General features: G+C 42.1%; 1 protein-coding gene across 5 annotated transcripts in view; it reads left to right on the forward strand.

Moving 5' to 3' along the window:
- Positions 1-25,754, forward strand: part of ARMC9 (armadillo repeat containing 9) — a 322,758-nt gene that overhangs the window by 78,988 nt on the left and 218,016 nt on the right. For all 5 annotated transcript variants that reach the window (XM_073589306.1, XM_073589303.1, XM_073589307.1 and 2 more), the window contains one exon: positions 6,907-7,058. In XM_073589306.1, the coding sequence (XP_073445407.1) occupies positions 6,907-7,058 (152 nt within the window). The remainder of the gene's footprint in view (positions 1-6,906; positions 7,059-25,754) is intronic.

Genomic DNA, 25,754 nt, shown 5'->3' on the forward strand with positions numbered 1-25,754 from the left:
CACCAACCGGTCTACCACCGGAGGCAAATGAGCCAACCGTGGCAGACACAGAAAAGGCTGCCCAATGTAGCTTTTTTCCTTCGACTATCTGCACATAAAGACTTTTTGATGAGTTTTTGGGAGCAGAAATGCCACTTTTTTATTAGGAGATTTGGATCAGGAATTGGAGATTTTCTGTTCAGTTTCTGATTGAAAAACTCCTAAAAAAACCCCCTCTGTTCGCACATACCTAAACAGTGGTTATCCATATGAATGCACATGAGGAGGAGTTTATAAAAGCTATATTAGATGACGTTCAGACTGTGGATTTTTGGTAAAAACCTCATTCACATGCAATTTTTTTTTCATTGGACTACCATGATGGTAGTTGCCATAAAAAGCAGTACTAACTATATTCACCATATGCATCATTTCTGCACGGCTTTTACTCTGCGGTTGTGGTGCAGCTCATTGCTGCATGTCTGAGTATACCCTGAATCTTATACTAGGAGTAAAAGCCCACTCCCTAGTCAGTAGATAAAACTAGGCAGATGCCAATACCACGGTCCATGTGGCTGCATAGCGCTCCAGGTATAGTACGCTGTCTTGTACTCCAGCCTTTACTAAGCTGATGACGTTTAGTTTATTTTCATTAAATCAGAAGACGGTAGGGTGAATTGAGTTTTGTTAATCCTCTCTATGAAACATGTAATTTGAATCTCTGGTGCTGAGAGGTGTTTCTATTCCAAAACTGAAAAAAACTGGGATTGCACCCAAGTGTGTCCAAAGTCTATATTAGATGATGCTTACCCTTAAATGCCCCTCTTTGGGAACCAAACCATCCAGTGTTTTTTTTTCTTTCAAGGCCTGATGACCTAGATAAGACCAGCATGAATAAATTCTGGCAATATTTTAGATATTAAAATTGTAAAATGTGTTCTTTTTTCTTGCACATGGAAAGTAAGTGTTTTATATGTTTTTGTAAGTAGGATCATAATCTTAAAGGCTCCTTCAGATGTCTGTGATCATCAGTCCAACTCGGATCGCATTGCTACGTCTCATAGGAGACGGCCAGTCCAAGCATTGCGATCCAAGATCGGACCAATCATCACAAACGTCTGAAAGAGCCTTCAATTTCTAATTCAATGGGGACTGTGGTTAGATGGGAGGGAGAAGGGTGGGGCTTCTTTCACTCCATTACCCCCCACATGTGAAATTGGGGTGGGGGGTGATTGCTAAATTTACAATACACAGCAGTGCAGAAGTGTTGCAACATATTGTACATGCTTTTTGCAGTCACCTCCCTTTTTTCCATTCTGTAAAAAAAAAGTTAAAGAAATGTGGTATTGTTCCATCGGTAAAACTCCAAACATTAAAAAAACAACATTATAAATTACCATTGTAACATTTTAAAAATGATAGTTTGAATCGCTGTACTCATACTGACTTGCAGAGTTAAGCTACCAGGTCAGTGTTGAATTTATTTATGTATTTTTCTTTTTCTTTACCATCCACCCCAGAAATATTGTTTTTTCCTAATTTTTTTTAGTGCATTATATAATTGTAAATGTAAAAATTAAAACGCCTCGAACAGGCGACATAGATGGAATAAAAATATGTTTTTATGTTTTTTGTAAGATTGAGGATGAAAAAAATTAGAATAAATTAAACATGGCCATCACGTGAGTGGGTCAGTATGGGAAAATTGTGTTGGCTTTTGATGCACCAGACTGGCTTTACATGCTATCATTTAGTTATCAACAATTCCATCCAAATTCTTCTCTGTTGTAGATGTTATAGTGAGCCATTCTGGGTCTTTATTGCCCCCAAATGTATAACCTTATAATTGTCAATACTGAACTTCATCTGCCATTTTGCTGGTCCTTTGGCCAGTTTACCCAGGTCATCTTGTAAGTTGACCACTAGAGCTTTGCGTCACATATGAGTGCAGAGCAAATGCTATCAAGTCCCACATCTGCATCATTATACCCCGTGGGTTCTCCACTTTTACCATTAGTCCTGTTGGAATATGAATTGTTTACGACAACACTGTGATTATTGTCTTTAGCTAATTTTGGATTCACTCTCAAATTGTACAAATGATCTTCTCTGAACCAGTGGACCTTTAAAGAGGTTATCCATTTGATAAGTTCAAAAATGTTCATTTTTTTTTTCTCACTAATGTATACTCTGCACACCATCTTGACTGAAAAAAAAACAGAAATGTAGAAATTTTTGCAAATTTATTAAAAAAGAAAAACTGAAATATCACATGGTCATAAGTATTCGGAACCTTTGCTCAGACACTCATATTTAAGTCACATGCTGTCCATTTCCTTGTGATCCTCCTTGAGATGGTTCTACGCCATCATTGGTGTACAGCTGTGTTTAATGAAACTGATAGGACTTGATTTGTAAAGGCACAAACCTGTCTATATAAGACCTCACAGCTCATAGTGCATGTCCGACCATATGATAATCATGAGGTCAAAGGATCTGGCCAAGGAGCTCAGAGACAGAATTGTGGCAAGGCACACATCTGGCCAAGATTAGAAAAGAATTTCTGCAGTACTCAAAGATCCTAAGAGCACTGTGGCCTCCATAATTCTTAAATGGAAGAAGTTTGGGACCACAGAAGTCTTCCTAGATCTGGCCATCCAGCCAAACTGAGCAATTGTGGTAGAAGAGCCTTGGTGAAAGAGGTAAAGAAGAACCCCAAGATCACTGTGGCTGAGCACGACAGATGCAGTAGGGAGATGGGAGAAAGTTCCACAAAGTCAACTATCACTGCAGCCCTCCACCATGTCGGGCCTTTATGACAGAGTGGCCCGATGGAAGCCTCTCCTCGGTGCAAGACATATGAAAGACCGCATAGAGTTTGCTAAAAAAAAAAAAAACACATGAAGGACTCCCAGAATATGAGAAATAAGATTGTCTGGTCTGATGAGACGAATGTATACCATTTTGGTGATAATTAAAGGTGGTATGTGTGGAGAAAACCAGGCACTGCTCATCACCTGCCCAATACAGTCCCAACAGTGAAACATGGTGGTGGCAGCATCATACCATAGGGAAAATTTTCAGCTGCAGGGACAGTCGACTGGTTGTAATTGAAGGAAACATGAATGCGGCCAAGTACAGAGATATCCTGGATGAAAACATCTTCAGAATGCTCTGAACCTCAGACTTGGCCGAAGGTTCACCTTCCAACCAGACAATGACCCTAAGCACACAGCTAAAATAATGAAGGAGTGGCTTCAGAGCAACTCTGTGACCATTCTTGACTGGCCCAGCCAGTGCCCTGACCTACACCCAATTGAGCATCCCTGGAGAGACCTGAAAATGGCTGTCCACCAACGTTCACCATCCAACCTGACAGTACTGGAGAGGATCTGCAAGGAAGAATGGCAGAGGACCCTCAAAATCAGGTGTGAAAAACTTGTCCCAAGAAGACTCATGGCTGTACTAGCTCAAAAGTGTGCTTCGACTCAGTACTGAGCAAAGGGTCTGAATACTTATGACCATGTGATATTTCAGTTTTCTTTTTTAATAAATTAGCAAAAATTTCTACATTTCTGTTTTTTTTTCAGTCAAGATGGGCTGCAGAGTGTACATTAATGAGAAAAAAATTAACTTTTTTGAATGTTTCATTGCAGCCATTTCCTAAAAAGAGTGAAAAATTGATAGGTGTCTGAATACTCTCTGTACCCACTGTATATAATTTTTATGTTATATTGGGCACTTTAAAGTGTTTTTACTATGTTTAGAACCTACAGTTGTGGCCAAAAGTATTGACACCCCTGCAATTCTGTCAGATAATGCTCAGTTTCTTTCTGAAAATGATTACAAACACAAATTCTTTGGTATTATTATCTTCATTTATTTTGTCTTAAATGAAAAAACACAAAAAGAATTGTCCTAAAGCCAAATTGGATATAATTCCACACCAAACATAAAAAAGAGGGTGGACAAAAGTATTGGCACTGTTCAAAAAATCATGTGATGCTTCTCTAATTTGTGTAATTAATAGCACCTGTAACTTACCTGTGATACCTAACAGGTGTTGGCAATAACTAAATCACACTTGCAGCCAGTTGACATGGATTAAAGTTGACGCAACCTCTGTCCTGTGTCCTTGTGTGTACCACATTGAGCATGGAGAAAAGAAAGAAGACCAAAGAACTGTCTGAGGACTTGAGAAACCAAATTGTGAGGAAACATGAGCAATCTCAAGGCTACAAGTCCATCTCCAAAGACCTGAATGTTCCTGTGTCTACCGTGCGCAGTGTCATCAAGAAGTTTAAAGCCCATGGCACTGTGGCTAACCTCCCTAGATGTGGACGGAAAAGAAAAATTGACAAGAGATTTCAACGCAAGATTGTGCAGATGTTGGATAAAGAACCTCGACTAACATCCAAACAAGTTCAAGCTGCCCCGCAGTCCGAGGGTACAACAGTGTCAACCCGTACTATCCGTCGGCATCTGAATGAAAAGGGACTGTATGGTAAGAGACCCAGGAAGACCCCACTTCTTACCCCGAGACATAAAAAAGCCAGGCTGGAGTTTGCCAAAACTTACCTGAAAAAGCCTAAAACGTTTTGGAAGAATGTTCTCTGGTCAGATGAGACAAAAGTAGAGCTTTTTGGGCAAATGCACCAACATAGAGTTTACAGGAGAAAAAAAGAGGCATTCAAAGAAAAGAACACGGTCCCTACAGTCAAACATGGCGGAGGTTCCCTGATGTTTTGAGGTTGCTTTGCTGCCTCTGGCACTGGACTGCTTGACCGTGTGCATGGCATTATGAAGTCTGAAGACTACCAACAAATTTTGCAGCATAATGTAGGGCCCAGTGTGAGAAAGCTGGGTCTCCCTCAGAGGTCATGGGTCTTCCAGCAGGACAATGACCCAAAACACACTTCAAAAGGCATTAGAAAATGGTTTGAGAGAAAGCACTGGAGACTTCTAAGGTGGCCAGCAATGAGTCCAGACCTGAATCCCATAGAACACCTGTGGAGAGATCTAAAAATGGCAGTTTGGAGAAGGCATCCTTCAAATATCAGGGACCTGGAGCAGTTTGCCAAAGAAGAATGGTCTAAAATTCCAGCAGAGCATTGTAAGAAACTCATTGATGGTTACCGGAAGCGGTTGGTCACAGTTATTTTGGCTAAAGGTTGTGCAACCAAGTATTAGGCTGAGGGTGCCAATACTTTTGTCTGGCCCATTTTTGGAGTTTTGTGTGAAATGATCAATGTTTTGCTTCATTCTCTTTTGTGTTTTTTCTCTTAAGACAAATTAAATGAAGATAATACCAAAGAATTTGTGTTTGCAATCATTTTCAGGAAGAAACTGAGTATTATCTGACAGAATTGCAGGGGTGTAAATACTTTTGGACACAACTGTATATATACCAAAATTAGTCCCAAAAATTTTTTTTTATCTGGCACTTCCAAACAATATCAAAACAAGCATTTTTCAGATCTGTATCACAAGAAGGAACCGAAAAACATGAAGAGATCCAGTACTTAATTAAAATATCAAACTTTTATTGAAATATTATTAAAATAATTTTAAAATAACAAAATGCCCAGTAGGAGGCCCTCAAAAACACCAATTCATAATATAGTCACATAAGTAATGCAATAGCACATCTACAAATAAATCCTGACTCTAACAGTTATATATATATATATATATATATATATATATATATATTAATTATAATATAAGGAGTATATCAGCTCCATAAATTTACATAATATCTATAGCAGGATGTAAAAAATACAGGCAATCGGATCAATATTTACAATTCAACAAATCGCCTAATGTCTCAGAATAACTGTGATTGTCTGAACCTAGTCTCTTGTAATGCTGTTGCAAAAACCCAGACTTCACCTCAACGCACGTTTCGCCTTAGCTTCTTCTGGGGGCGAAACGTGTGTTGGGGTGAAGGAGGCAGCACCATTCATAGTCAGCACAGTCTTTTCCTCACAGGTTACGGTCTGTCCTAAATTTTTAGACTGGCTGGTTTTTGCAACAGCATTACAAGAGACTAGGTTCTGACAATCACAGTTATTCTGAGACATTAGGCGATTTGTTGAATTGTAAATATTGATCTGAATGCCTGTATTTTTTACATCCTGCTATAGATATTATATAAATTTCTGGAGATGATATACGAGTTACTCCTTATATTATAATTAATATATATCTTAGAGTCAGGATTTATTTGTAGATGTGCTATTGCATTACTTATGTGACTATATTATGAATTGGTGTTTTTGAGCGCCTCCTACTGGGCATTTTGTTATTTTAAAATTCTTTTAATAATATTTCAATAAAAATTTGATATTTTAATTAAGTACTGGATCTCTTCATGTTTTTTGGTTCCTTCTTGTGATACAGATCCAAAAAATGCTTGTTTTGATATGTTTAGAACCTGTCTTCTAAATAGGGTGGATTGTCACCGATCCCTAGAACGGAGCCCTGTATAGCTCCGTCTGAAAGGAGTGGTGGCCTTTCATGGGCACTACTGACCTATTCCTTCTCTGTGGCACTGCCAGAGATGGCTCAGTACATACTCCTCTTTTTCTGGCAGCCCCATAGAGAATGAATGGAGCCGTGGTGAGCGTATCCGACCTTTTCAAAACACCGTTCTTAGGGTCTGTGAGGGTCCCAGTGGTCGGACCCCTACAAACATGCAAGTTATCGCTCATCCTCCGGTACATGGGAATAAGCCTTTATTATGTTGAATAAGATTATTTGTCACCAGTTCATTGTATCCCTATCTGTGTAGGGAATACTTCAACGTCATAAATAATGGTTTAATGATCACTTGTCTTGGTCAGATCATGTTTTTTTGCCCCGATTTTCTGAAATCTCAGCAAAACACCACTGATCAGAGCTGCCCCTCTCATTTGTGTTCTTCAGATGTGCAGTTGGGGCAGCAGTTGGCGGAAGCTGAGCACAGAGCCATCACATACATGAAACGCTTCAATAAGATGCAGTCTGACTACCACAACCTCATAGGTGTCACGGCTGAGCTCGTCGACTCTCTTGAGGCAACAATTAATGGAAAGCTGGTAAGAAAATGAACATATATATCTAATTATTTAACATGTAATTATTTAACATGTAATGTAATGTCTTATATTTAGTAAGATTTCTTTATTCAGCTAGTCTCATGTTTCTGGTAATGATAACGTGACAGTGGCTCAGTGGTTAGCACTGGAACGCTGGGGTCCAGGGTTCAAATCCCACCAAGGACAACATCTGTTAGGAGTTTGTATGTTCTCTGTGTTTGTGTGCGTTTCCTCTGGGTACTCCAATTTCCTCCCACATTCCAAAGACATACTGATAGGGAATCTAGACTGTGAGCCCTAATATTATTATTATTTATTATTATAGCGCCATTTATTCCATGGCGCTTTACATGTGAGGAGGGGTATACATAATACATACAAGTACAGTAATCGTAAACAATACAAGTCATGACTGGTACAGGATGAGAGAGGACCCTGCCCGCGAAGGCTTCCTCTCCTTGGGCACGCTCTATGTCTGGTCTTTGTGGCTAACTTGGGTTGGTAGGTTTGCTCGCTGGGACAGACCTTTGCCCAACTACTTTTTTTTTTTTTTCCTCATTTCTATGTTCTGGCCCCAATGTGGGATAGGTTAACATGGCAGCCCCTAATAACATAGCTTCTCACATTAACCCCTTTACTCCCAAGGGTTGTTTGCATGTTAATGCTTGGGCCAATTTTTTCAATTCTGACCACTGTCCATTTATGAGGTAATAACTCTGGAACGCTTCCATGGATCCCGGTGATTCTGACATTTTCTCGTGACATATTGTACTTCATGTTAGTGGTAAAATTTCATTCATATAACTTGTGTTTATTTGTGGAAAAAAAACTGAAATTTGGGGAAAACTTTGAAAATGTCGCAATTTTCCAACTTTGAATTTTTATGCTCTTAAATCACAGAGATACGGCACACAAAAAACTTAATAAGTAGCATTTCCCACATGTTTACTTTACATCAGCACAATTTGGGAACCAAAATATTTTTTTGTTAGGAAGTTATAAGGGTTAAAAGTTGACCAGCGATTTGTCATTTTTACAACACCATTTTAGTTTTAGGGACCACATCACATTTGAAGTCACTATGAGGGGTCTATATGATAGAAAATACCCAAAAGTGACACCATTCTAAGAACTGCACCCCTCAAGGTGCTCAAAACCAGATTCAAGAAGTTTATGAACCCTTCAGGTGCTTCACAGGAATTTTTTGAATGTTTAAAAAAAAAATGAACATTTAACTTTTTTTCACAAAAAAAATTACTTCAGGTTCAATTTTTTTATTTTACCAAGGGTAACAGGAGAAATCGGACTGCAAAAGTTATTGTGCAATTTGTCCTGAGTATGCTGATATGTGGGAGGAACCACTGTTTCGGCGCATGGCAGAGCTCGGAAGGGAAGGAGCGCCGTTTGACTTTTTCACTGCAAAATTGGCTGGAATTCAGATCGGATGCCATGTCAAATTTGGAGAGCCCTGGATGTGCCTAAACAGTGGAAACCCCCTAAAAGTGATCCCATTTTGGAAACTAGACCCCCCAAGGAACTTATCTAGATATGTGGTGAGCACTTTGAACCCCCAAGGGCTTCACACAAGTTTATAACGTACAGTCGTACAATTAAAAAATCATATTTTTTCCCCAAAAATGATCTTTTCACCCCCAATTTTTATTTTCCCAAGGGTAACAGGACCCCAAAAGTTATTGAGCAATTTGTCCTGAGTACGCTGATACCCCATATGTGGGGGTAAACCACTATTTGGGCGCATGGCAGAGCTCGGAAGGGAAGCAGCACCATTTGACTATTTTGGCTGGAATTGAAATCGGACGCCATGTCGCGTTTGGAAAGCCCCTGATGTGCCAAAACAGTGGAAACCCCCCAATTCTAACTCCAACCCTAACCCCAACACACCCCTAACCATAGCCCTAACCCTAGCCCTAATGGGAAAATGGAAATAAATACATTTTTTTTTAATTTTATTATCTTTCTCTAAGGGGGTGATAACGGGGGATTTGATCTACTATTTATAGCGGGTTTTTATATTTGGCAGCTGTCACACGCTAGAAGACGCTTTTTATTGTAAAAATAGTTTTTGCATCACCACATTTTGAGAGCTATAATTTTTCCATATTTTGACCCACCGAGTCATGTGAGGTCTTATTTTTTGCGGGACGAGTTGACATTTTTATTGGTACCATTTTCGGGCTCGTGACTATTTTTTATGGCTTTTTATTCTGATTTTTGGTACGCAGAATGAACAAAAACCAGCGTTTCATGAATTTCTTTTGGGTGGTGCGTTTACACCGTTCCGCGTGCGGTAAAATTGATAAAGTGGTTTTATTCTTCGGGTCAGTACGGTTATAGCGATACCTTATTTATGTTTTTTTTATGTTTTGGCGCTTTTATGCAATGAAAACAATTTTATATAAAAAATAATAATTTTTGCATCGCTTTATTCTGCGAGCTAAAACTTTTTTTATTTTTTTGCTGATGATGCTGTATGGCAGCTCGTTTTTTGCGGACAAGATGACGTTTTCAGCGGTACCATGGTTATTTGTATCCGTCTTTTTGATCACGCGTTATTGCACTTTTTGTTCGGCGGTGTGATGAGAATGCATTATTTTTGGCTTCGTTTTTTATTTTTTAAGGGGTTAACTAGTGGGACAGTTTTATAGGGCGGGTTGTTATGGACCCGGCGATACCAAATATGTGTACTTTTATGTTTTGTTTTTTTTCTAAAAATGAATTTACTTGGGAATATTTTTTTTAATGTATTTAGAAATTTTTTTATAAATTATTTTTACACTTTTTTTTTTTTTTTAAAACTTTATTACACTGTCCCAGGGAGGACATCACTGTCATGTGACAGATCGCTGATCTGTCACATCACAGATCGCTGTGACAGATCAGCGATCTGACACAGGCGCTGCACAGGCTTCCTCATGGCTGCGCTCTGCAGGCAGTGAGGAAGTCTGCTCCCTGCAGGCCCCTTAAGGTCCCCACCGCCATATTGGATCCGGGGACCTGCAGGGAAGGAGGCCCCCAGAGCAGCGCAGCACATCGCGCTGCTCCGGGGGTCTCAGGGAAGCACGGAGGGAGCCCCCTCCCTGCGCGCTTCTCACCTATGCCGCCGGTACACTGCGATCATGTTTGATCGCAGTGTGTCGGGGATTAATGTGTCGGGGGCGGTCCGAGACCGCCCCTGACACATAGTGCCGGGTGTCAGCTGTGATAATCAGCTGACACCCGGCAGTGATCAGCGGCACTTCCCCCGTGAGCACCGCTGATCGCACTAGACATACTATTCCGTCCTTGGGACTTAGGTCCCAGGTCACATGGACGGAATAGTACATCTAATGTAGGAAAGGGTTTAATATACGCTCCATCAAACTTCTATCATGGAATGTGGCTGGCCTCAATTCACCGGTCAAGCGCAGAAAAGTACTAGATCACATTACTCGTCTACGCCCCCATATTGTCTTTTTACAAGAAACCCATTGGCTATGCAGGGGTCACCCAGTGCTCCGTAATAGATATTATGTGGAGTGTTTGGAGGCTTCCTTTACACAGAAAAAACGTGGTGTGGCCATTTTGTTTCATAAGGATCTCGATTATTTAATACAGGATATGGTGAGGCACCAGGCAGGGCGATATATATTAGTCAGAGCTATTATTGAACAGCGGGAATATTGCCTTATAAATGTTTACGCACCCAATACTACTAGCCCCTCGTTCTTTGCTAAACTTGAAGAGATGGTTCACGGCTGGCATCCTACCAATATATTATATTATATTATATTATATATTAAATGCCCTTCATGATGCGTTTTTGGACAGATCTACCCCCCTGCCCGCATCTCACCCTCCATCCAGAGCGATTTTTACCTTGTTAAACAGGCTTGACTTGATTGATGCCTGGAGGTGCTGCCACCCTACGGAAAGAGAATATACCTTCTATTCTAGGGTACATGATGTTCACACTCAAATTGATTACTGGCTAACTTTTGCCTCTCTTCCTTCCCTTCTAAAAACAGCTGACATTCTCCCTTCAATTATCTCAGACCACTCCCCGGTCTTACTCTGGAACGCCCCACTAATAGATCTGTGTCTGCGCTCTCGCTTCCCCTCTTATCTCTATACGTCAGATGATTTCAAGCGCTATATGACATGCTGGTGGGAGACTTTCGTGGAGGACAACTTGGAACACTTGGACGATATCAACCTATTTTGGGCCACTACTAAAACAGTACTTAGGGGACATGTTATCTCTTATGTGTCCCAGAAAAAAAGGAAGTTGTTGTCCTCCTTGCGGCCTCACCTAGACCAGCTCACTCAGTCGTATAGAGACTTTAAAGTATTTTCCGGCGTATAAGACGACCCCCCAACTTTTCCAGCTAAAATAGAAAATTTTCTTAAAAGTCAGGGGTCTTCTTATATGCCATGTGTCATCTTATATGCCGGGTGCGGGGGGGTGGTCCCGATGACAAAGGGAGGGTGTACGTGGAGTTATCCCCCTTTTACCTCATTGGTGGCAGCGGTGCTGTCTGCGGGTCTCTGTGCTGGGAGTCGGCGGCGGCTCCTCTTTGTCCAGCTTCGGGGCTCGTCCGGCATTTCCCCAATGCTCGGAGGCCAAGGCAGCTCCACTGCTGCGATGCGGTGGCCTCCCTGAAAATGGCCGCCGGAGCCCATGTATGCTCTGATTCAGATCTAGTCTCCCGAAATCTCGGGACGAGATCTGAATCTGAGCTCGCGCGGGCTCCGGCGGCCATTTTCCTCATTGGGGAAATGCCTGAGGAGCCCCGACGCTGGACAGAGAGCCGCCGCAGCCGCCCCCCAGCACAGCGCCCCCACGGTGGACAAAGAGGAGCCGCCGTCACATTGTTGAAGGAGGAGCCGCCGCACCGCTGCCACCAATGAGGTAAAAGGGGGATGATAACACCACTTACACCCTCCTTTGTTCATCGTGATCACTCCCCCCATATGCACTCGGCGTATAAGATGACATCCAGCGTATAAGACGAACCCCGACTTTTAAGCAGATTTTCAGGGGTTAAAAAGTCGTCTTATACGCCGGAAATTACGGTAATTCTCCCTCCTCCAGAGAGGCTTACCTGACAGCTAAACAAAATTTAAATACCCTTTTACATGAGCAAGCACACAACCAATTAGCTCATCAACGTAACCGTTATTTTCGTTGGGGTAACAAACCAGGCCGTCTCCTGGCATCTTTAACAAAGCCATTCAAAGCGGCTACTAGGGTTCCCAAAATTGCCTTACCCGATGGCTTTATCACTTGTGACCCAACCCAAATTTGTGAGGTTTTTGGAGACTTTTATGCAGATCTTTATGGCCCATCTCTGGACTCTCGGGAGGATGGATATGCATTCCTACGCAAGGCTTGTCCACCAAGGCTTTCTGACTCTCACCGGAAGATCCTAAACCTACCAATTTCTTCTGAGGAGGTAAGATCAGTCATTAAATTTTCAGAACTGCATAAAGCCCCTGGCCCGGATGGGTTCTCGGTAGAGTTTTATAAACTGGTACAACCCTTAATTACTCCACACCTCACCTCTCTTTTTAACCATATTTTGGACTCAGGTTCTCTGCCGGATCAATTTGATGAAGCGTGTCTGTCATTACTACTAAAACCGGGCAAAGATCTGCTTCTCCCTGCATCGTACTGCCCGATTTAGATGAAGGAATTGAGGGTAAACTGATTAAATTTGCTGATGACACAAAGCTAGGAGGGATAGCTAATACTAGAGAAGAGAGAGAGAGGATTCAAAAAGATTTAAATAAACTGGAGAAGTGGGCAGCAACTAACAGAATGGTTTTTAACAGGGAGAAATGCAAAGTACTACATCTGGGCAATAAAAATGAAAAAAGCATATATAGAATGGGAGGAATAGGGCTAAGTGACAGCACATGTGAAAAAGACTTGGGTATACTAATAGATCACAGACTGAATATGAGTCAACAGTGTGATGCAGCAGCAAAAAAGGCAAATGCAATTCTAGGATGTATTAACAGAAGCATACAGTCTAGATCACGTGAAGTCATTATTTCCCTCTACTCCTCTTTGGTCAGACCTCATCTGGAATATTGTGTCCAGTTTTGGGCACCACATTTTAAAAAAGACATCAACAAACTGGAGCAAGTTCAGAAAAGAGCGACCAGAATGGTGACCGGTCTGCAAACCCTGTCTTATGAGGAAAGGTTGCAGGATTTGGGAATGTTTAGTTTGCAAAAGAGAAGACTGAGAGGAGACTTAATAGCTGTCTACAAATATCTAAAGGGCTGTCACATTGTAGAAGGATCAACTTTATTCTCATTTGCACAAGGAAAGACTAGAAGCAATGGGATGAAACTGAATGGGAAGAGACACAGATTAGATATTAGAAAAAACTTTTTGACAGTTAGAGTGATCAATGAGTGGAACAGGCTGCCACGAGAAGTGGTGAGTTCTCCTTCAATGGAAGTCTTCAAACAGAGGCTGGACAGACATCTGACTGGGATGATTTAGCGAATCCTGCTTTGAGCAGGGGGTTGGACCAGATGGCCCAGGAGGTCCCTTCCAACTCGACGATTCTATGATTCTATGATTTCCCTTTTAAATGTTGATTTTAAATTGCTCACCAAAATCTTGGCTAATAGATTACAGTCTATGCCTCCTGATATTCTTACCTCATCTCAAACGGGCTTTGTCTATGGTCGGTCTATCACTTACAATATCAGGATGGCGTTAGCGGCCATCACACATAGTTATCAGGCTAAGGCCAAGCAGAATATACTGGTCAGCCTCGACACTGATAAGGCTTTTGACCGTGTGTCCTGGTCTCATCTTATCAGAACTCTGAAGTATAGACTGTTTGGTTTTACCTTTTTTAATTTTATACGCACAATTTACACTAACTCCCAATCTTCGATTTGGCTTAATGGTATCCAGTCAACCCCTTTTTCCATCTTCAGGGGGACAAGGCAGGGCTGTCCTCTGTCACCTTTGTTGTTTAATATTGCCCTTGATCCCTTACTAAGATATCTGGAGATGATCCCTTCCTTTGGGGGCATAGGGGTTGGTCACCATACACTTAAAACGTTGGCATTTGCTGATATCATCTTACTCATGATATCCAATCCTAAGGAATCTATTTCCTCTATCATGGACACCTTTAATGAATTTGGAGCAGTTTCGGGATTTCGTATAAACTTTAATAAATCTCATGCTTTAGCTACAGTTGTGGCCAAAAGTATTGACACCCCTGCAATTTTGTCAGATAATACTCAGTTTCTTCCTGAAAATGATTGCAATCACAAATTCTTTGGTATTATTATCTTCATTTAATTTGTCTTAAATCAAAAAACACAAAAGAGAATGAAGCAAAAAGCAAAACATTGGTCATTTCACGCAAAACTCCAAAAATGGGCCAGATAAAAGTATTGGCACCCTCAGCCTAAAACTTGGTTGCACAACCTTTAGCCAAAATAACTGCGACCAACCGCTTCCGGTAACCATCAGTGAGATTCTTACAATGCTTTGCTGTAATTTTAGACCATTCTTCTTTGGCAAACTGCTCCAGGTCCCTGCTGGAAGACCCATCAGGGAACCTCCGCCATGTTTGACTGTAGGGACCATGTTTTTTTCTTTGAATGCCTCTTTTTTTCTCCTGTAAACTCTGTTGATGCCTTTGCCCAAAAAGCTCTACTTTTGTCTCATCTGACCAGAGAACATTCTTCCAAAACGTTTTAGACTTTTTCAGGTAAGTTTTGGCAAACTCCAGCCTGGCTTTTTTATGTCTCGGGGTAAGAAGTGGGGTCTTCCTGGGTCTCCTACCATACAGTCCCTTTTCATTCAGACGCCGACGGATAGTACGGGTTGACACTGTTGTACCCTCGGACTGCAGGGCAGCTTGAACTTGTTTGGATGTTAGTCGAGGTTCTTTATCCAACATCCGCACAATCTTGCGTTGAAATCTCTTGTCAATTTTTCTTTTCCGTCCACATCTAGGGAGGTTAGCCACAGTGCCATGGGCTTTAAACTTCTTGATGACACTGCGCACGGTAGACACAGGAACATTCAGGTCTTTGGAGATGGACTTGTAGCCTTGAGATTGCTCATGCTTCCTCACAATTTGGTTTCTCAAGTCCTCAGACAGTTCTTTGGTCTTCTTTCTTTTCTCCATGCTCAATGTGGTACACACAAGGACACGGGACAGAGGTTGAGTCAACTTTAATCCATGTCAACTGGCTGCAAGTGTGATTTAGTTATTGCCAACACCTGTTAGGTGCCACAGGTAAGTTACAGGTGCTGTTAATTACATAAATTAGAGAAGCATCACATGATTTTTCGAACAGTGCCAATACTTTTGTCCACCCTCTTTTTTATGTTTGGTGTGGAATTATATCCAATTTGGCTTTAGGACAATTCTTTTTGTGTTTTTTCATTTAAGACAAATTAAATGAAGATAATAATACCAAAGAATTTGTGTTTGCAATAATTTTCAGGAAGAAACTGAGTATTATCTGACAAAATTGCAGGGGTGTCAATACTTTTGGCCACAACTGTATTCTTAAAACTGCTCAGAAACGGTGGCGGTTCCCTTTTCCTTTTCAGTGGAGGAGAAATTCTGTACCTTTTCTTGGCGTTGGCCTACCATCAAATCCTCATGATATCTATAAATTATATGTTCAGCCTCTTATTTCTGTAGTTATGCAAGAAATTCAATCCTGGAAATCCCTTAAATTATCCTTTGCAGGTAAAGCCCATCTAATTAAAATGATCTCTTTCCCTAAAATACTCTTTCCTTTACAGACGCTCCCGGTTCTACTTTCTAAAGCTGATGATAGGCTACTGACACGAGCCTTCCGCCAATTTATTTGGGGCTCAGAAGGGGGCTCTAGAATTAGTGTTTTTAAGCTGCAGCAAACCAAATCTTTGGGTGGACTTAATCTCCCAAATATACACCTCTACAGTATAGCGGCTGCTTTTCGCCATTCCCTTGATTGGATATACGCCTTTAATCGCTTCACTAATACCCCAATAGATGAGGCCATGTGTCAACCCTTCAGCCTCCCAGCATTGCTTCACCTACGAAATACTGAAATTCCAGTGGAGGTTAAAGATAATCCTCTATTATGGTCGGTAATCTTAGGATGTCGTCAAGCTAGACGAGTTAGTGGTCTTGACCCCCACATCTCGATGTTTCTTCTCTTTCAAGGTAACCCCTCTTTTCTACAAGGCAAGCCACCTCCCATTTACAAGGTGCTTGGAAACAATGGGTGCAGACTGGTCCGAGACTCGTTAACAAATAATCAATGCCTTCTTACCTTAGAGGACATGGTTTTCAAATACCCAATCCTTACAGAGGACAATTTTACCATCTCTCAAATTAGACATTACGTAAGCTCAATATTGCGAGACATACCGGATGATACTAGAACACACCCTCTAAATTTAATATCCGTTAAAGCCCAAATGGGAACTTATTCTATGAGTCTTATATATAAATCATTAACGCCTTCTATATATTGGTCAGACTCTTCACCAGGCCCTGGAAAATGGGTTGCTCAATTAACGAACTGTCGGGTAAATTAACTTTTGAAAGCCACTCTGCGTATTAACTCTATATTACCATATGACAGTTACATAACCATGTCTCTTACGATATTTCATAGAGCGTACATCTCCCCGGAGGTCAAGTCTAAAATGTCCCCCTCAGGGAACTATCCCTGCCCTACATGCTTACACTCTCCTGCTGATATTTTCCATTGCCTTTGGGGCTGCCCAAAAATAAGGGAGGTGTGCGATACACTTCTGCAACATCTCATCAACACTTTTGGCATATCTATCTCTCTCTCCCCGGAGTGGGCCATATTTAATATATTTAATATTTAATATTCTCACACAGGACCAGTTGGTGAGGCTTTCTGTCCAGCAGCGCCGCATCTTGTTCATATGGGCGGCAGCCACAGGTTAAAGCATTCTCCATTTGCGGGCAGAGGATGTAACACCTTCTTTAAGCTTAATGATTACAAAAGTAGCATATCTCTTCAAAATGGATTGGATAGAGGCCTTACTTACATGGTCCTCTTTTATCAATACTCAGACATCTTCCACACGCCAGGCGATACATAGTAGTTTCCAGCTCACCAACTGGTACATGAGAGAGCAGCTTGCCGGTAATATCCCTGTTAGTCTGGATTGAAATTGTGTTACGACGTCATGGAGTCTGCCCGGGGGAGAGGGGGAAGGAGGGAGAGGGGTGAGGGGGAGGGGGTGTTATAGTTGAAAAAATGCCGTCTAATTTTAATAATATTGCATAAATGTTCTTCTGTTTTGTTATTGGACATTATATGTATACTTTGCATTACACTCAGTAAAGACGGTTTAAAAAAAAAAAAAAAAAGTATTATGTAGGTGATAGTCTTGGCTTAGACTGATGGAATTGGTTAAGGTTACCTGTCTGGAGATTGATACTGAGCAGACTGTCATTTCCAGTGGTAAAATTGGTGTTGCAAAATCTTGGTGCAATAGTTTATGTTCAGGTTCTGAAGTTTGGTGGGATAAATATTGTATACCTATATTTTTTTCACCTGTCAAACTTTTCTCAGATAAGGGGTATCCCAGATGGAGGTTTATTGAACATAACCGGTTACCCCCTCTAAATCTCACTTTCCACCATATCAGATCCATTTGTGTTAATAAATTACAAATTAGGGTAGCTCCTCCATTAAGGCCATATAAGTTGAAACTTAAAACTGGGTCATTATAAAATGATGTTGAAAAACATTATCCCCCAACCCTGAGACAGAGAGGGATCCAGAGAAGCCCCTTAAAGGGAATCTATCGACAGGTTTTTGCTATGTCATCTGAGAAGCAACATAATGTAGAGACAGAAACCCTGATTCCAGCACTATCACTTACTGGGCTTCTTGCTGTAGTTTTGATAAAATCACCATTTTCTCCGCTGCAGATCTACCATTTCCCTGAATGCTGTACTTTGTATAACCCTGCCTATACCACTGATTGATAACTTTCTGTGTACGCTGCGCATAGGCAGAAATCTACTAATCAGTGGTGGGGCGTGGTTACATTGCACAAGACATCTAGTCCTCTAATGATAATCTCGTGCTAAAAAAATACTGATTTTATTGAAATAACAAGCTGACCAGTAAGTGGTACATCACTGGAATTGGGCTCTCAGCCCCTACATCATGCTTCTCTCAGATTCTGACAGATCTTTTATTTTTAAACATTTTGTTAGTTTTCCGTCACTTTTTAAAACAGCTAATTTTAAGACATGACATTTATAGCTCAAAACATCTAATTTTATTATTTACAATTGAGAGGTGACGTAATCCCTTTGATAAATTTCCATGTTCACCCCAATAATGACTAGGTAAATGTCTTTCGTGGTGCAGAGATCAGTCCAGTGGTGACGAAAGCAGAATATATTTGAAATTTAAATTTTTATCCTTTTAAGCTTGAAAAGTTTCTTTCATCCTAAGTATAATTTTTCCATTTATGAAAGTAGCTAGACAACCTTTTAAATGGGTTTTCTGTTTCCGAAAACCCCTGTCCTCTAACTGCAGAAAAAAAAACACCCTTCCCAGGTCCATCACGAAGTGTCCATTGTTGCTCCCGGTTTCTGTTATTATTTCCATCGCTGACGTTGCGTTGATTGCACTGCAACCAATGTCTGAGCTCAGCGGCTTTATGCGAGTTGACAGAACGAGTTTCTCGGCTCAGTTATTTTCAGCAGCCCTGTCAAAGTGATATCTGCGCTGCAGACAATAGCGGAAACATCAGAGAATCTGTGCTGGACCTTAGGAGGTGTGAGTAAGGTAAAAAGACGAGCAAAGCAAACTCCATCCTGAGGACAGAGGTTTTCCAAAACTGAAAAACTGCTTAAAGGGAATCTATCAAGTCATTTTTGTGAAACATATGTAGTGCAGCAGTAACACCGTATGCAGTGATGAGGCAGTGACCCAGCAACGTTCAAAGCAAAAGTCTCTTTAATGTTTAACTCACAAATAATGCACAGCACACGATATCCTCCGGATTGCATCCGGGAACCATATCCTCTGGATTACAGCTAATAAACACGCCAGTCCGCCTCCTGAGACCTGTTGCTGTGGGTGACTGCACCGCTGTGTACACTGTGGGTGCCAGGCCTTCCAGCTGCTTTGGCCATTTGGCTCCGCTTGCCTGTGTTGCCTCACACAGGGGAAAGCACTGGAGAGCCTTCTGCTCTGTACTCCTCCAAAGACCAGACTGACACTGACTCTGAACCTGACACACCCCAAACCCTATACTGCAGGGTTTTTAAGTAGCAACTTGTGGTCTTCAGCCCCATGGAAAACCCAGCTAGTATTGAAATGGACTGCCCTACTACCATCTGCAGTCTGTTTCAAACACAAAAGCCTAGAGCAGGTTTTCCCTAAATCTGCCTTGGACAACCAGCATGTTCAAGACCTATACTCACTTTAGTCTGCACTGCAACCACAGCTACGCCTGTGACTGCAATGCTCTCTCATGGCCTCAATACGCCTCCGTGTGCATCCTGGGGGGAACATACAGTGACCCTCACCTCTAACACCAGTCATTGCCTCACACGTGCTAATATTATCTTGAAGTAGGGATTGGGCACCCTTTCAGGATATATAACTTTTTTATTTCTCCACGTGGCCCCGTTGTGTTCCTCTAAGCCCCGGATAAGTTTATTGTTGCATGCCAGCATATCAAGCATATGTAAATGGCAAATGAACATTCGCCCCTTCCGCCGCCCATAATCCCGCCCACCCATGTGCACTACTATCAGTTATTCAGTCAGACTGCCTTATGTCCGAGGATCACATCACAATCCTTGGACTGGCCGTTTGCTCTTCTGACCAAAGTGACAGCTGCAAAGAAATACATGCTCAGATCAGGAGAGCAGATGGCCAGTCTGAGGATTGCGATGTGATCCTTGGGCGATTAGCACTGCAGTCTGACTGAATCAGTGACGCCGGCCGGGAAGTGGGGGAAGGGGTGCATATTCATTGGTCATTTTATATAAGCTTGACTTGCTGACGCGCGACAATAAATTTGTCCGGGACTTACGGGAATACAACAGGGTCACATAGAGAAATAAAAGTTACGTATCCTGAAAGGCCTGCCCAAGCCCTATTTCAGGATACTACACAAAAATGACTTGACAGATTCCCTTTAAGTGTTTGTATACAGTAGATATAATTCACAGCTCACTCAAGCTCTTTGTATGAAGTCTTCTATAGCATTTGTTGTGTCAGGGAGCAAGTGTAGATACTAATGAACTACTCTAGTGTTCTAGTTTAGGAATATGCAGTCTCATTAATGTCCCTACAGTACTTCTCCTGCAGGGGGCAATGTTAATTGAAAATGTTTAACTAAAGCTGAGCACTAAAAGGTCCGTCCAGCAGATGGCACACTTGTAAAATGAATCATCCGCCATAGATAATTATACTCCTTATGCTGACCTTTAAAGAATTTTATGAGGAATCAATCATTGTGTTGACTTGTGCCGAAACTATACCATGTGCAATATTACCCTTTGCAGCCCTCTCACCACTGATTTTTTTTTATTTACTTGGTTTACCCAGGACACTATTTTTTTCACATCCTAGGAATTTGATTTAGGTTTTAAAAAACTATTCAGAATTGAGAGTCCTCAGTGGTTGATACCTTTTAATGGCTAACTGAAAAGATGGTAACACATTGCAAGCTTTCCAGACTACTCAGGTCTCTTCATCAGGCATTGAATAATGCAACATCTGGAGATTTTGATTATTGTTCTATCTCCTGGCTAACACGGTACAACGATATACATCTTTCCTGTATCGATTTAGGTTTTATTCACATTTAGGCGTGATTCATTAAAATTAGCATTTTGCTCGACAGTCTTCATGAGTGTGCAAGAATATGATGGTCCTAATCCAGCAAGAATATGATGATTCTAATCTAGCGAGAATGTGATGTCCCTAGTTCATTAACAGGCGCACACTACTTAATGAATTCTGCGCATGAAATTGACGCGCGCCTCTGTGTGCCTTGCCAGAAATGTTACTCCAGTCTGTACTGCCTGGAGTAACATTTCTGGCGTAATTTATTACTTGACTTGAAAATAATTTGACAGAGAGCTGTAGCCATGCCCCATCCTGGCTCCTAATATCTTGGAGAACTAACTACAGATCCTCTGTGGATGTATTGTGCAAATCCTCTGTCTTCTCTTTTATTCCCAGGCAGACTCGATGGTGTTGAATTTTTTTTTTATTCAAAACATTATTTTGGGGATCAAACTTTACAACTTACAAAATAGTTGATAAAGATAATCATATTCTAAAATCCCAAGAAATTGAGTACAGTTTTGTATCAATCTGAGTTCATGATAAGAATATAATGCCCAGTCACTCTCACTCCCACCCTCACCAACCTTCCCTCTCACCTATCTGAACTCACACTTTAATATTATACCTGGTTTACTATGTAGACAACAACTCAAATATGTGCACTCTACAGTAAGGACTTTCATATGAAGTCACAATTAAAGGAGAAGTTAGTTAAATATGAGATCTCTTGTCAGTACCTTTGACACCACTGCTGAGCATTTAATCCAATGCCCCCAGCCCTCACTATTTACCAAATTTCGGAATGGCCCCCCTTTTGTTCTGCATCCTTTTTTTCTCATCAGAATGGTGGTATAAAGCAACTCACAACCTCTTCCACTGATGGAGCAGTTCTTGCCAACCAGTGGTTAGCTGTGGTCTTTCTGGGTTTATACAGTATTTTGCCTATAGCCAGTTGTAGTGGATGAATTTCCAAGGTCTCCCACGTAGCCCAACACACACACTTTAGGGCTAACCGATATTTACATTTTTAAGACATCGACAATCAATCTACCCACATCCTTCCACAGTCCAACCAAGTGTGAGCAGAACCAGAACATATACATCAAATCTGCACCATCTTCCCTACACCGTGGGAAACAATCATCTGTCCTGAGGTCCATACTCTATAGCACTTTTAGAGTTCTATATACTGTGTATGAGAAATATTTGGGATCTTCTTTGAGCCATATTTATCAAGCCCTGCTGCCGCTCATTATGATGTCATAATGGTTGACTATAGGATGGAGGATGTGTATGACGGGTATATGGGCACGGGACTATGGGATGGCGGATATGTATATGGGCACGGGACTATGGGATGGAGGATGTTGGATGGGTATATGGGCACTTGACTATGGGATGGCGAATATGTATATGGGCACGGGACTATGGGATGGAGGATGTGTGATGGGTATATGGGCACTGGACTATGGGATGGAGGATATGTACGACGGGTATATGGGCACGGGACTATGAGATGGCGGATATGTATGATGGGTATATGGGCATGGGACTATGGGATGGAGGATATGTATGATGGGTATATGGGCATGGGACTATGAGATGAAGGATGTGTAATGGGTATATGGGCACTCGACTATGGGATGGCGAATATGTATGATGGGTATATGGGCATGGGATGGAGGATATGTATGATGGGTATATGGGCATGGGACTATGGGATGGAGAATATGTATGATGGGTATATGGGCATGGGACTATGGGATGGAGAATATGTATGATGGGTATATGGGCATGGGACTATGGGATGGAGGATGTGTGATGGGTATATGGGCACTCGACTATGGGATGGAGGATATGTATGATGGGTATATGGGCACGGGCCTATGGGATAGAGGATAATTATAATTTGCTATAACTAACCACAGTTAGTTACTATGCCCGGGCAGCGCCGGGCTCTTCAGCTAGTTATCAATAATTTTTTTGGTGATTCTAAAATATCATTCTACTCCTCTGAGGTATTTGTCCCATATCCCTGTCCCATCTGGATTTAACTGCAGCCATACAGTGGGTACGGAAAGTATTCAGATCCCGTTAAATTTTTCACTCTTTGTTTCATTGCAGCCATTTGGTAAATTCAAAAAAGGTTCATTTTTTTCTCATTAATATACACTCTGCACTCCATCTTGACTGTAAAAAAAAAAAAAGAAATGTAGAATTTTTTGCAAATTTATCAAAAAAGAAAAACTGAAATATCACATGGTCATAAGTATTCAGACCCTTTGCTCAGTATTGAGTAGAAGCGCCCTTTTTATTATTATTATTATTATTATTATTATCATTATTATTATAGCACCATTGATTCCATGGTGGTGTACATGAGAAGGGGTTACATGCAAATTACAGATATCACTTACAGTAAACAAGCTAACAATGACAAACAGATACAAAGGGGAGAGGACCCTGCCCTTTCGGGCTTTCATTCTACATGATGGTGTGGAAGGAGACAGTAGGTTGGGGGGTTGCAGCAGTTCCGGTGTTGGTTGAGGCGATATCTCCGGTAGTGGTGAGGAGGTAGCGGGGTCATTGCAGGCTGTAAGCTTTCTTGAAGATGTGGGTTTTCAGGTTCCGTCTGAAGGATCCGAATGTGGTTGATTGTCGGACATGTTGGGGCAAAGAATTCCAGAGGATGGGGGATATTCAGGAGAAGTCTTGGAGGCAGTTGGATGAGGAGCGAATAAGTGTGGAGGAGAGAAGGAGGTATTGGGAGGACCGGAGAGTACGTGAGGGAAGGTATCGGGAGATTAGTTTAGAAACATATGGGGGAGACAGGTTTTAGATGGCCTTGTAGGTCAGTATAAGTAATTTGAATTGGATACGCTTAGGGAATGGGAGCCAGTGAAGAGATTTGCAGAGGGGAGAAGCGGAGGAGTAGCGAGGAGAGAAATGAATGAGTCGGGCAGCAGAGTTAAGGATGGACTGGAGAGGTGTGAGGGTGTTAGCAGGGAGGCCACAGAAAAGGATGTTGCAGTAATCGAGGCGAGAGATGATGAGGGCATGCACAAGCATTTTAGTAGATTGAGGGTTGAGGAAAGGACGGATTCTGGAAATGTTTTTGAGCTTAAGGCGACAGGAGGTAGAAAGAGCTTGGATGTGCGGTTTGAAGGACAGGGCAGATTCAAAGGTTACTCCGAGGCAGCCGACTTCCGGTTCGGGGGAAAGCGTGATGTCATTAATTGTGATAGATAGGTCAGGTAAGAAAGATCTGTGAGATGGAGGAAATGATGAGCTCAGATTTGTCAACATTAAGCTTGAGAAAGCGAGAGGAGAAGGAGGAGGATATGGCTGATAGACTCTCCGGAATTCTGGACAGCAGAGAGATGACTTCTGGGCCAGAGAGATAGATCTGAGTGTCATCAGCATAAAGGTGGTACTGGAATCCGTGGGACTTCATGAGTTGCCCCAGGCCAAGTGTATAGATTGAGAAGAGTAGGGTTCCTAGAACAGAGCCTTGAGGGACTCCAACAGAGAGAGGGTGGGATGAGGAGGTAGTGTGGGAATGGGAGACGCTGAATGTACGGTTGGAAAGGTATGAGGAGATCCAGGATAGGGCGAGGTCTTTGCTGCCAAAGGAGGAGAGGATCTGTAGTAGGAGGCAGTGTTGTGTTGAAAGCAGAGGACAGGTCTTCAAGCAGGAGTATAGAATATTGTCCGCTTGCTTTGGCTGTGAGTAGGTCATTAGTAATTTTGGTCAGGGCTGTCTCAGTGGAGTGATGGGGCGGAAACCAGATTGTAGATTGTCAAAGAGCAAGTTAGATGAGAGGTGGGAGGAAAGTTCAGCGTGGACGTGCTGTTCCAGGAGATTCGAAGCAAATGGGAGAAGCGATATTGGGCGATAGCGGTTGGGTCGAGGGCTGGCTTTTTAAGGATAGGCGTGATTGGGGCATGTTTGAAAGCAGAAGGGAAGGTACCGGAAGTTAGTGATAGGTTAAAGAGGTGGGTTAGGGATGGGATAAGTGTGGTGGTGAGGTTGGGGAGGATTTGGGATGGGATGGGGTTGAGTGCACAGGTTGTGAGGTGCGATTTGGAGAGGAGACAATTAAGCTCCCCTTCAGTGGTGTTGGAGAGGGAGGTTAAGGGGTTTCGGCATTGGTCTGGTGTACAAAGGGGTTGTGGTGGTTGAACATTGAAGACTTACCTTGTTTGGTCGATCTTATTTTTGAAGTGTGTGGCAAAGTCCTCAGCAGAGATGAGGAAGGTTGGAGGGGGCAGTGGTGGGCGGAGGAGGGTGTTAAAAGTTTTGAATAGCTGTTTGGGGTTGTAAGATAGGGAAGATACGAGGGTTGTGAAGTAGACCTGTTTAGCAGAGGTGAGGGCAGATTTGAAAGTGAGTGTTGTGTGTTTGAATGCAGTGAAGTCGTCTTGTGAATTTGTTTTCTTCCAACGCCGCTCTGCAATCCTGGACATTTGCCAGAGCCTTTTAGTGGTGTTATTGTGCCAGTGTTTTCTGTTGGTACGTCGCATTCTGCCATGAACGAGAGGGGCAACCGTGTCAATAGCTGATGCGAGAGTGGCATAGTAGAAAGCAGTGGCAGTGTCTTGTGTCGTGGAGTGAGGATATTGATGCCATTGGTAGAATAGAGTCAGAGAGCATGTGGGTGTCTAGGTGTTCAAGGTGTCTGCGGGGGTGTGCATGTTGCTGGACATGGGTGGCATGAGAGGAGGACAGGGATGAGAAAGTGAGTAGATGGTGGTCGGATAGAGGGAGAGGGGAGGTGGTGAAGTTAGAAAGAGAGCAGAGGCGGGTGAAGACCAGGTCTAATGTATGTCCGTCTGTGTGGG

This window comes from Dendrobates tinctorius, unplaced genomic scaffold, assembly GCF_039654945.1.
Source record: "Dendrobates tinctorius isolate UK_male_01 unplaced genomic scaffold, ASM3965494v1 ptg000107l, whole genome shotgun sequence".
NCBI lineage: Eukaryota > Metazoa > Chordata > Amphibia > Anura > Dendrobatidae > Dendrobates > Dendrobates tinctorius.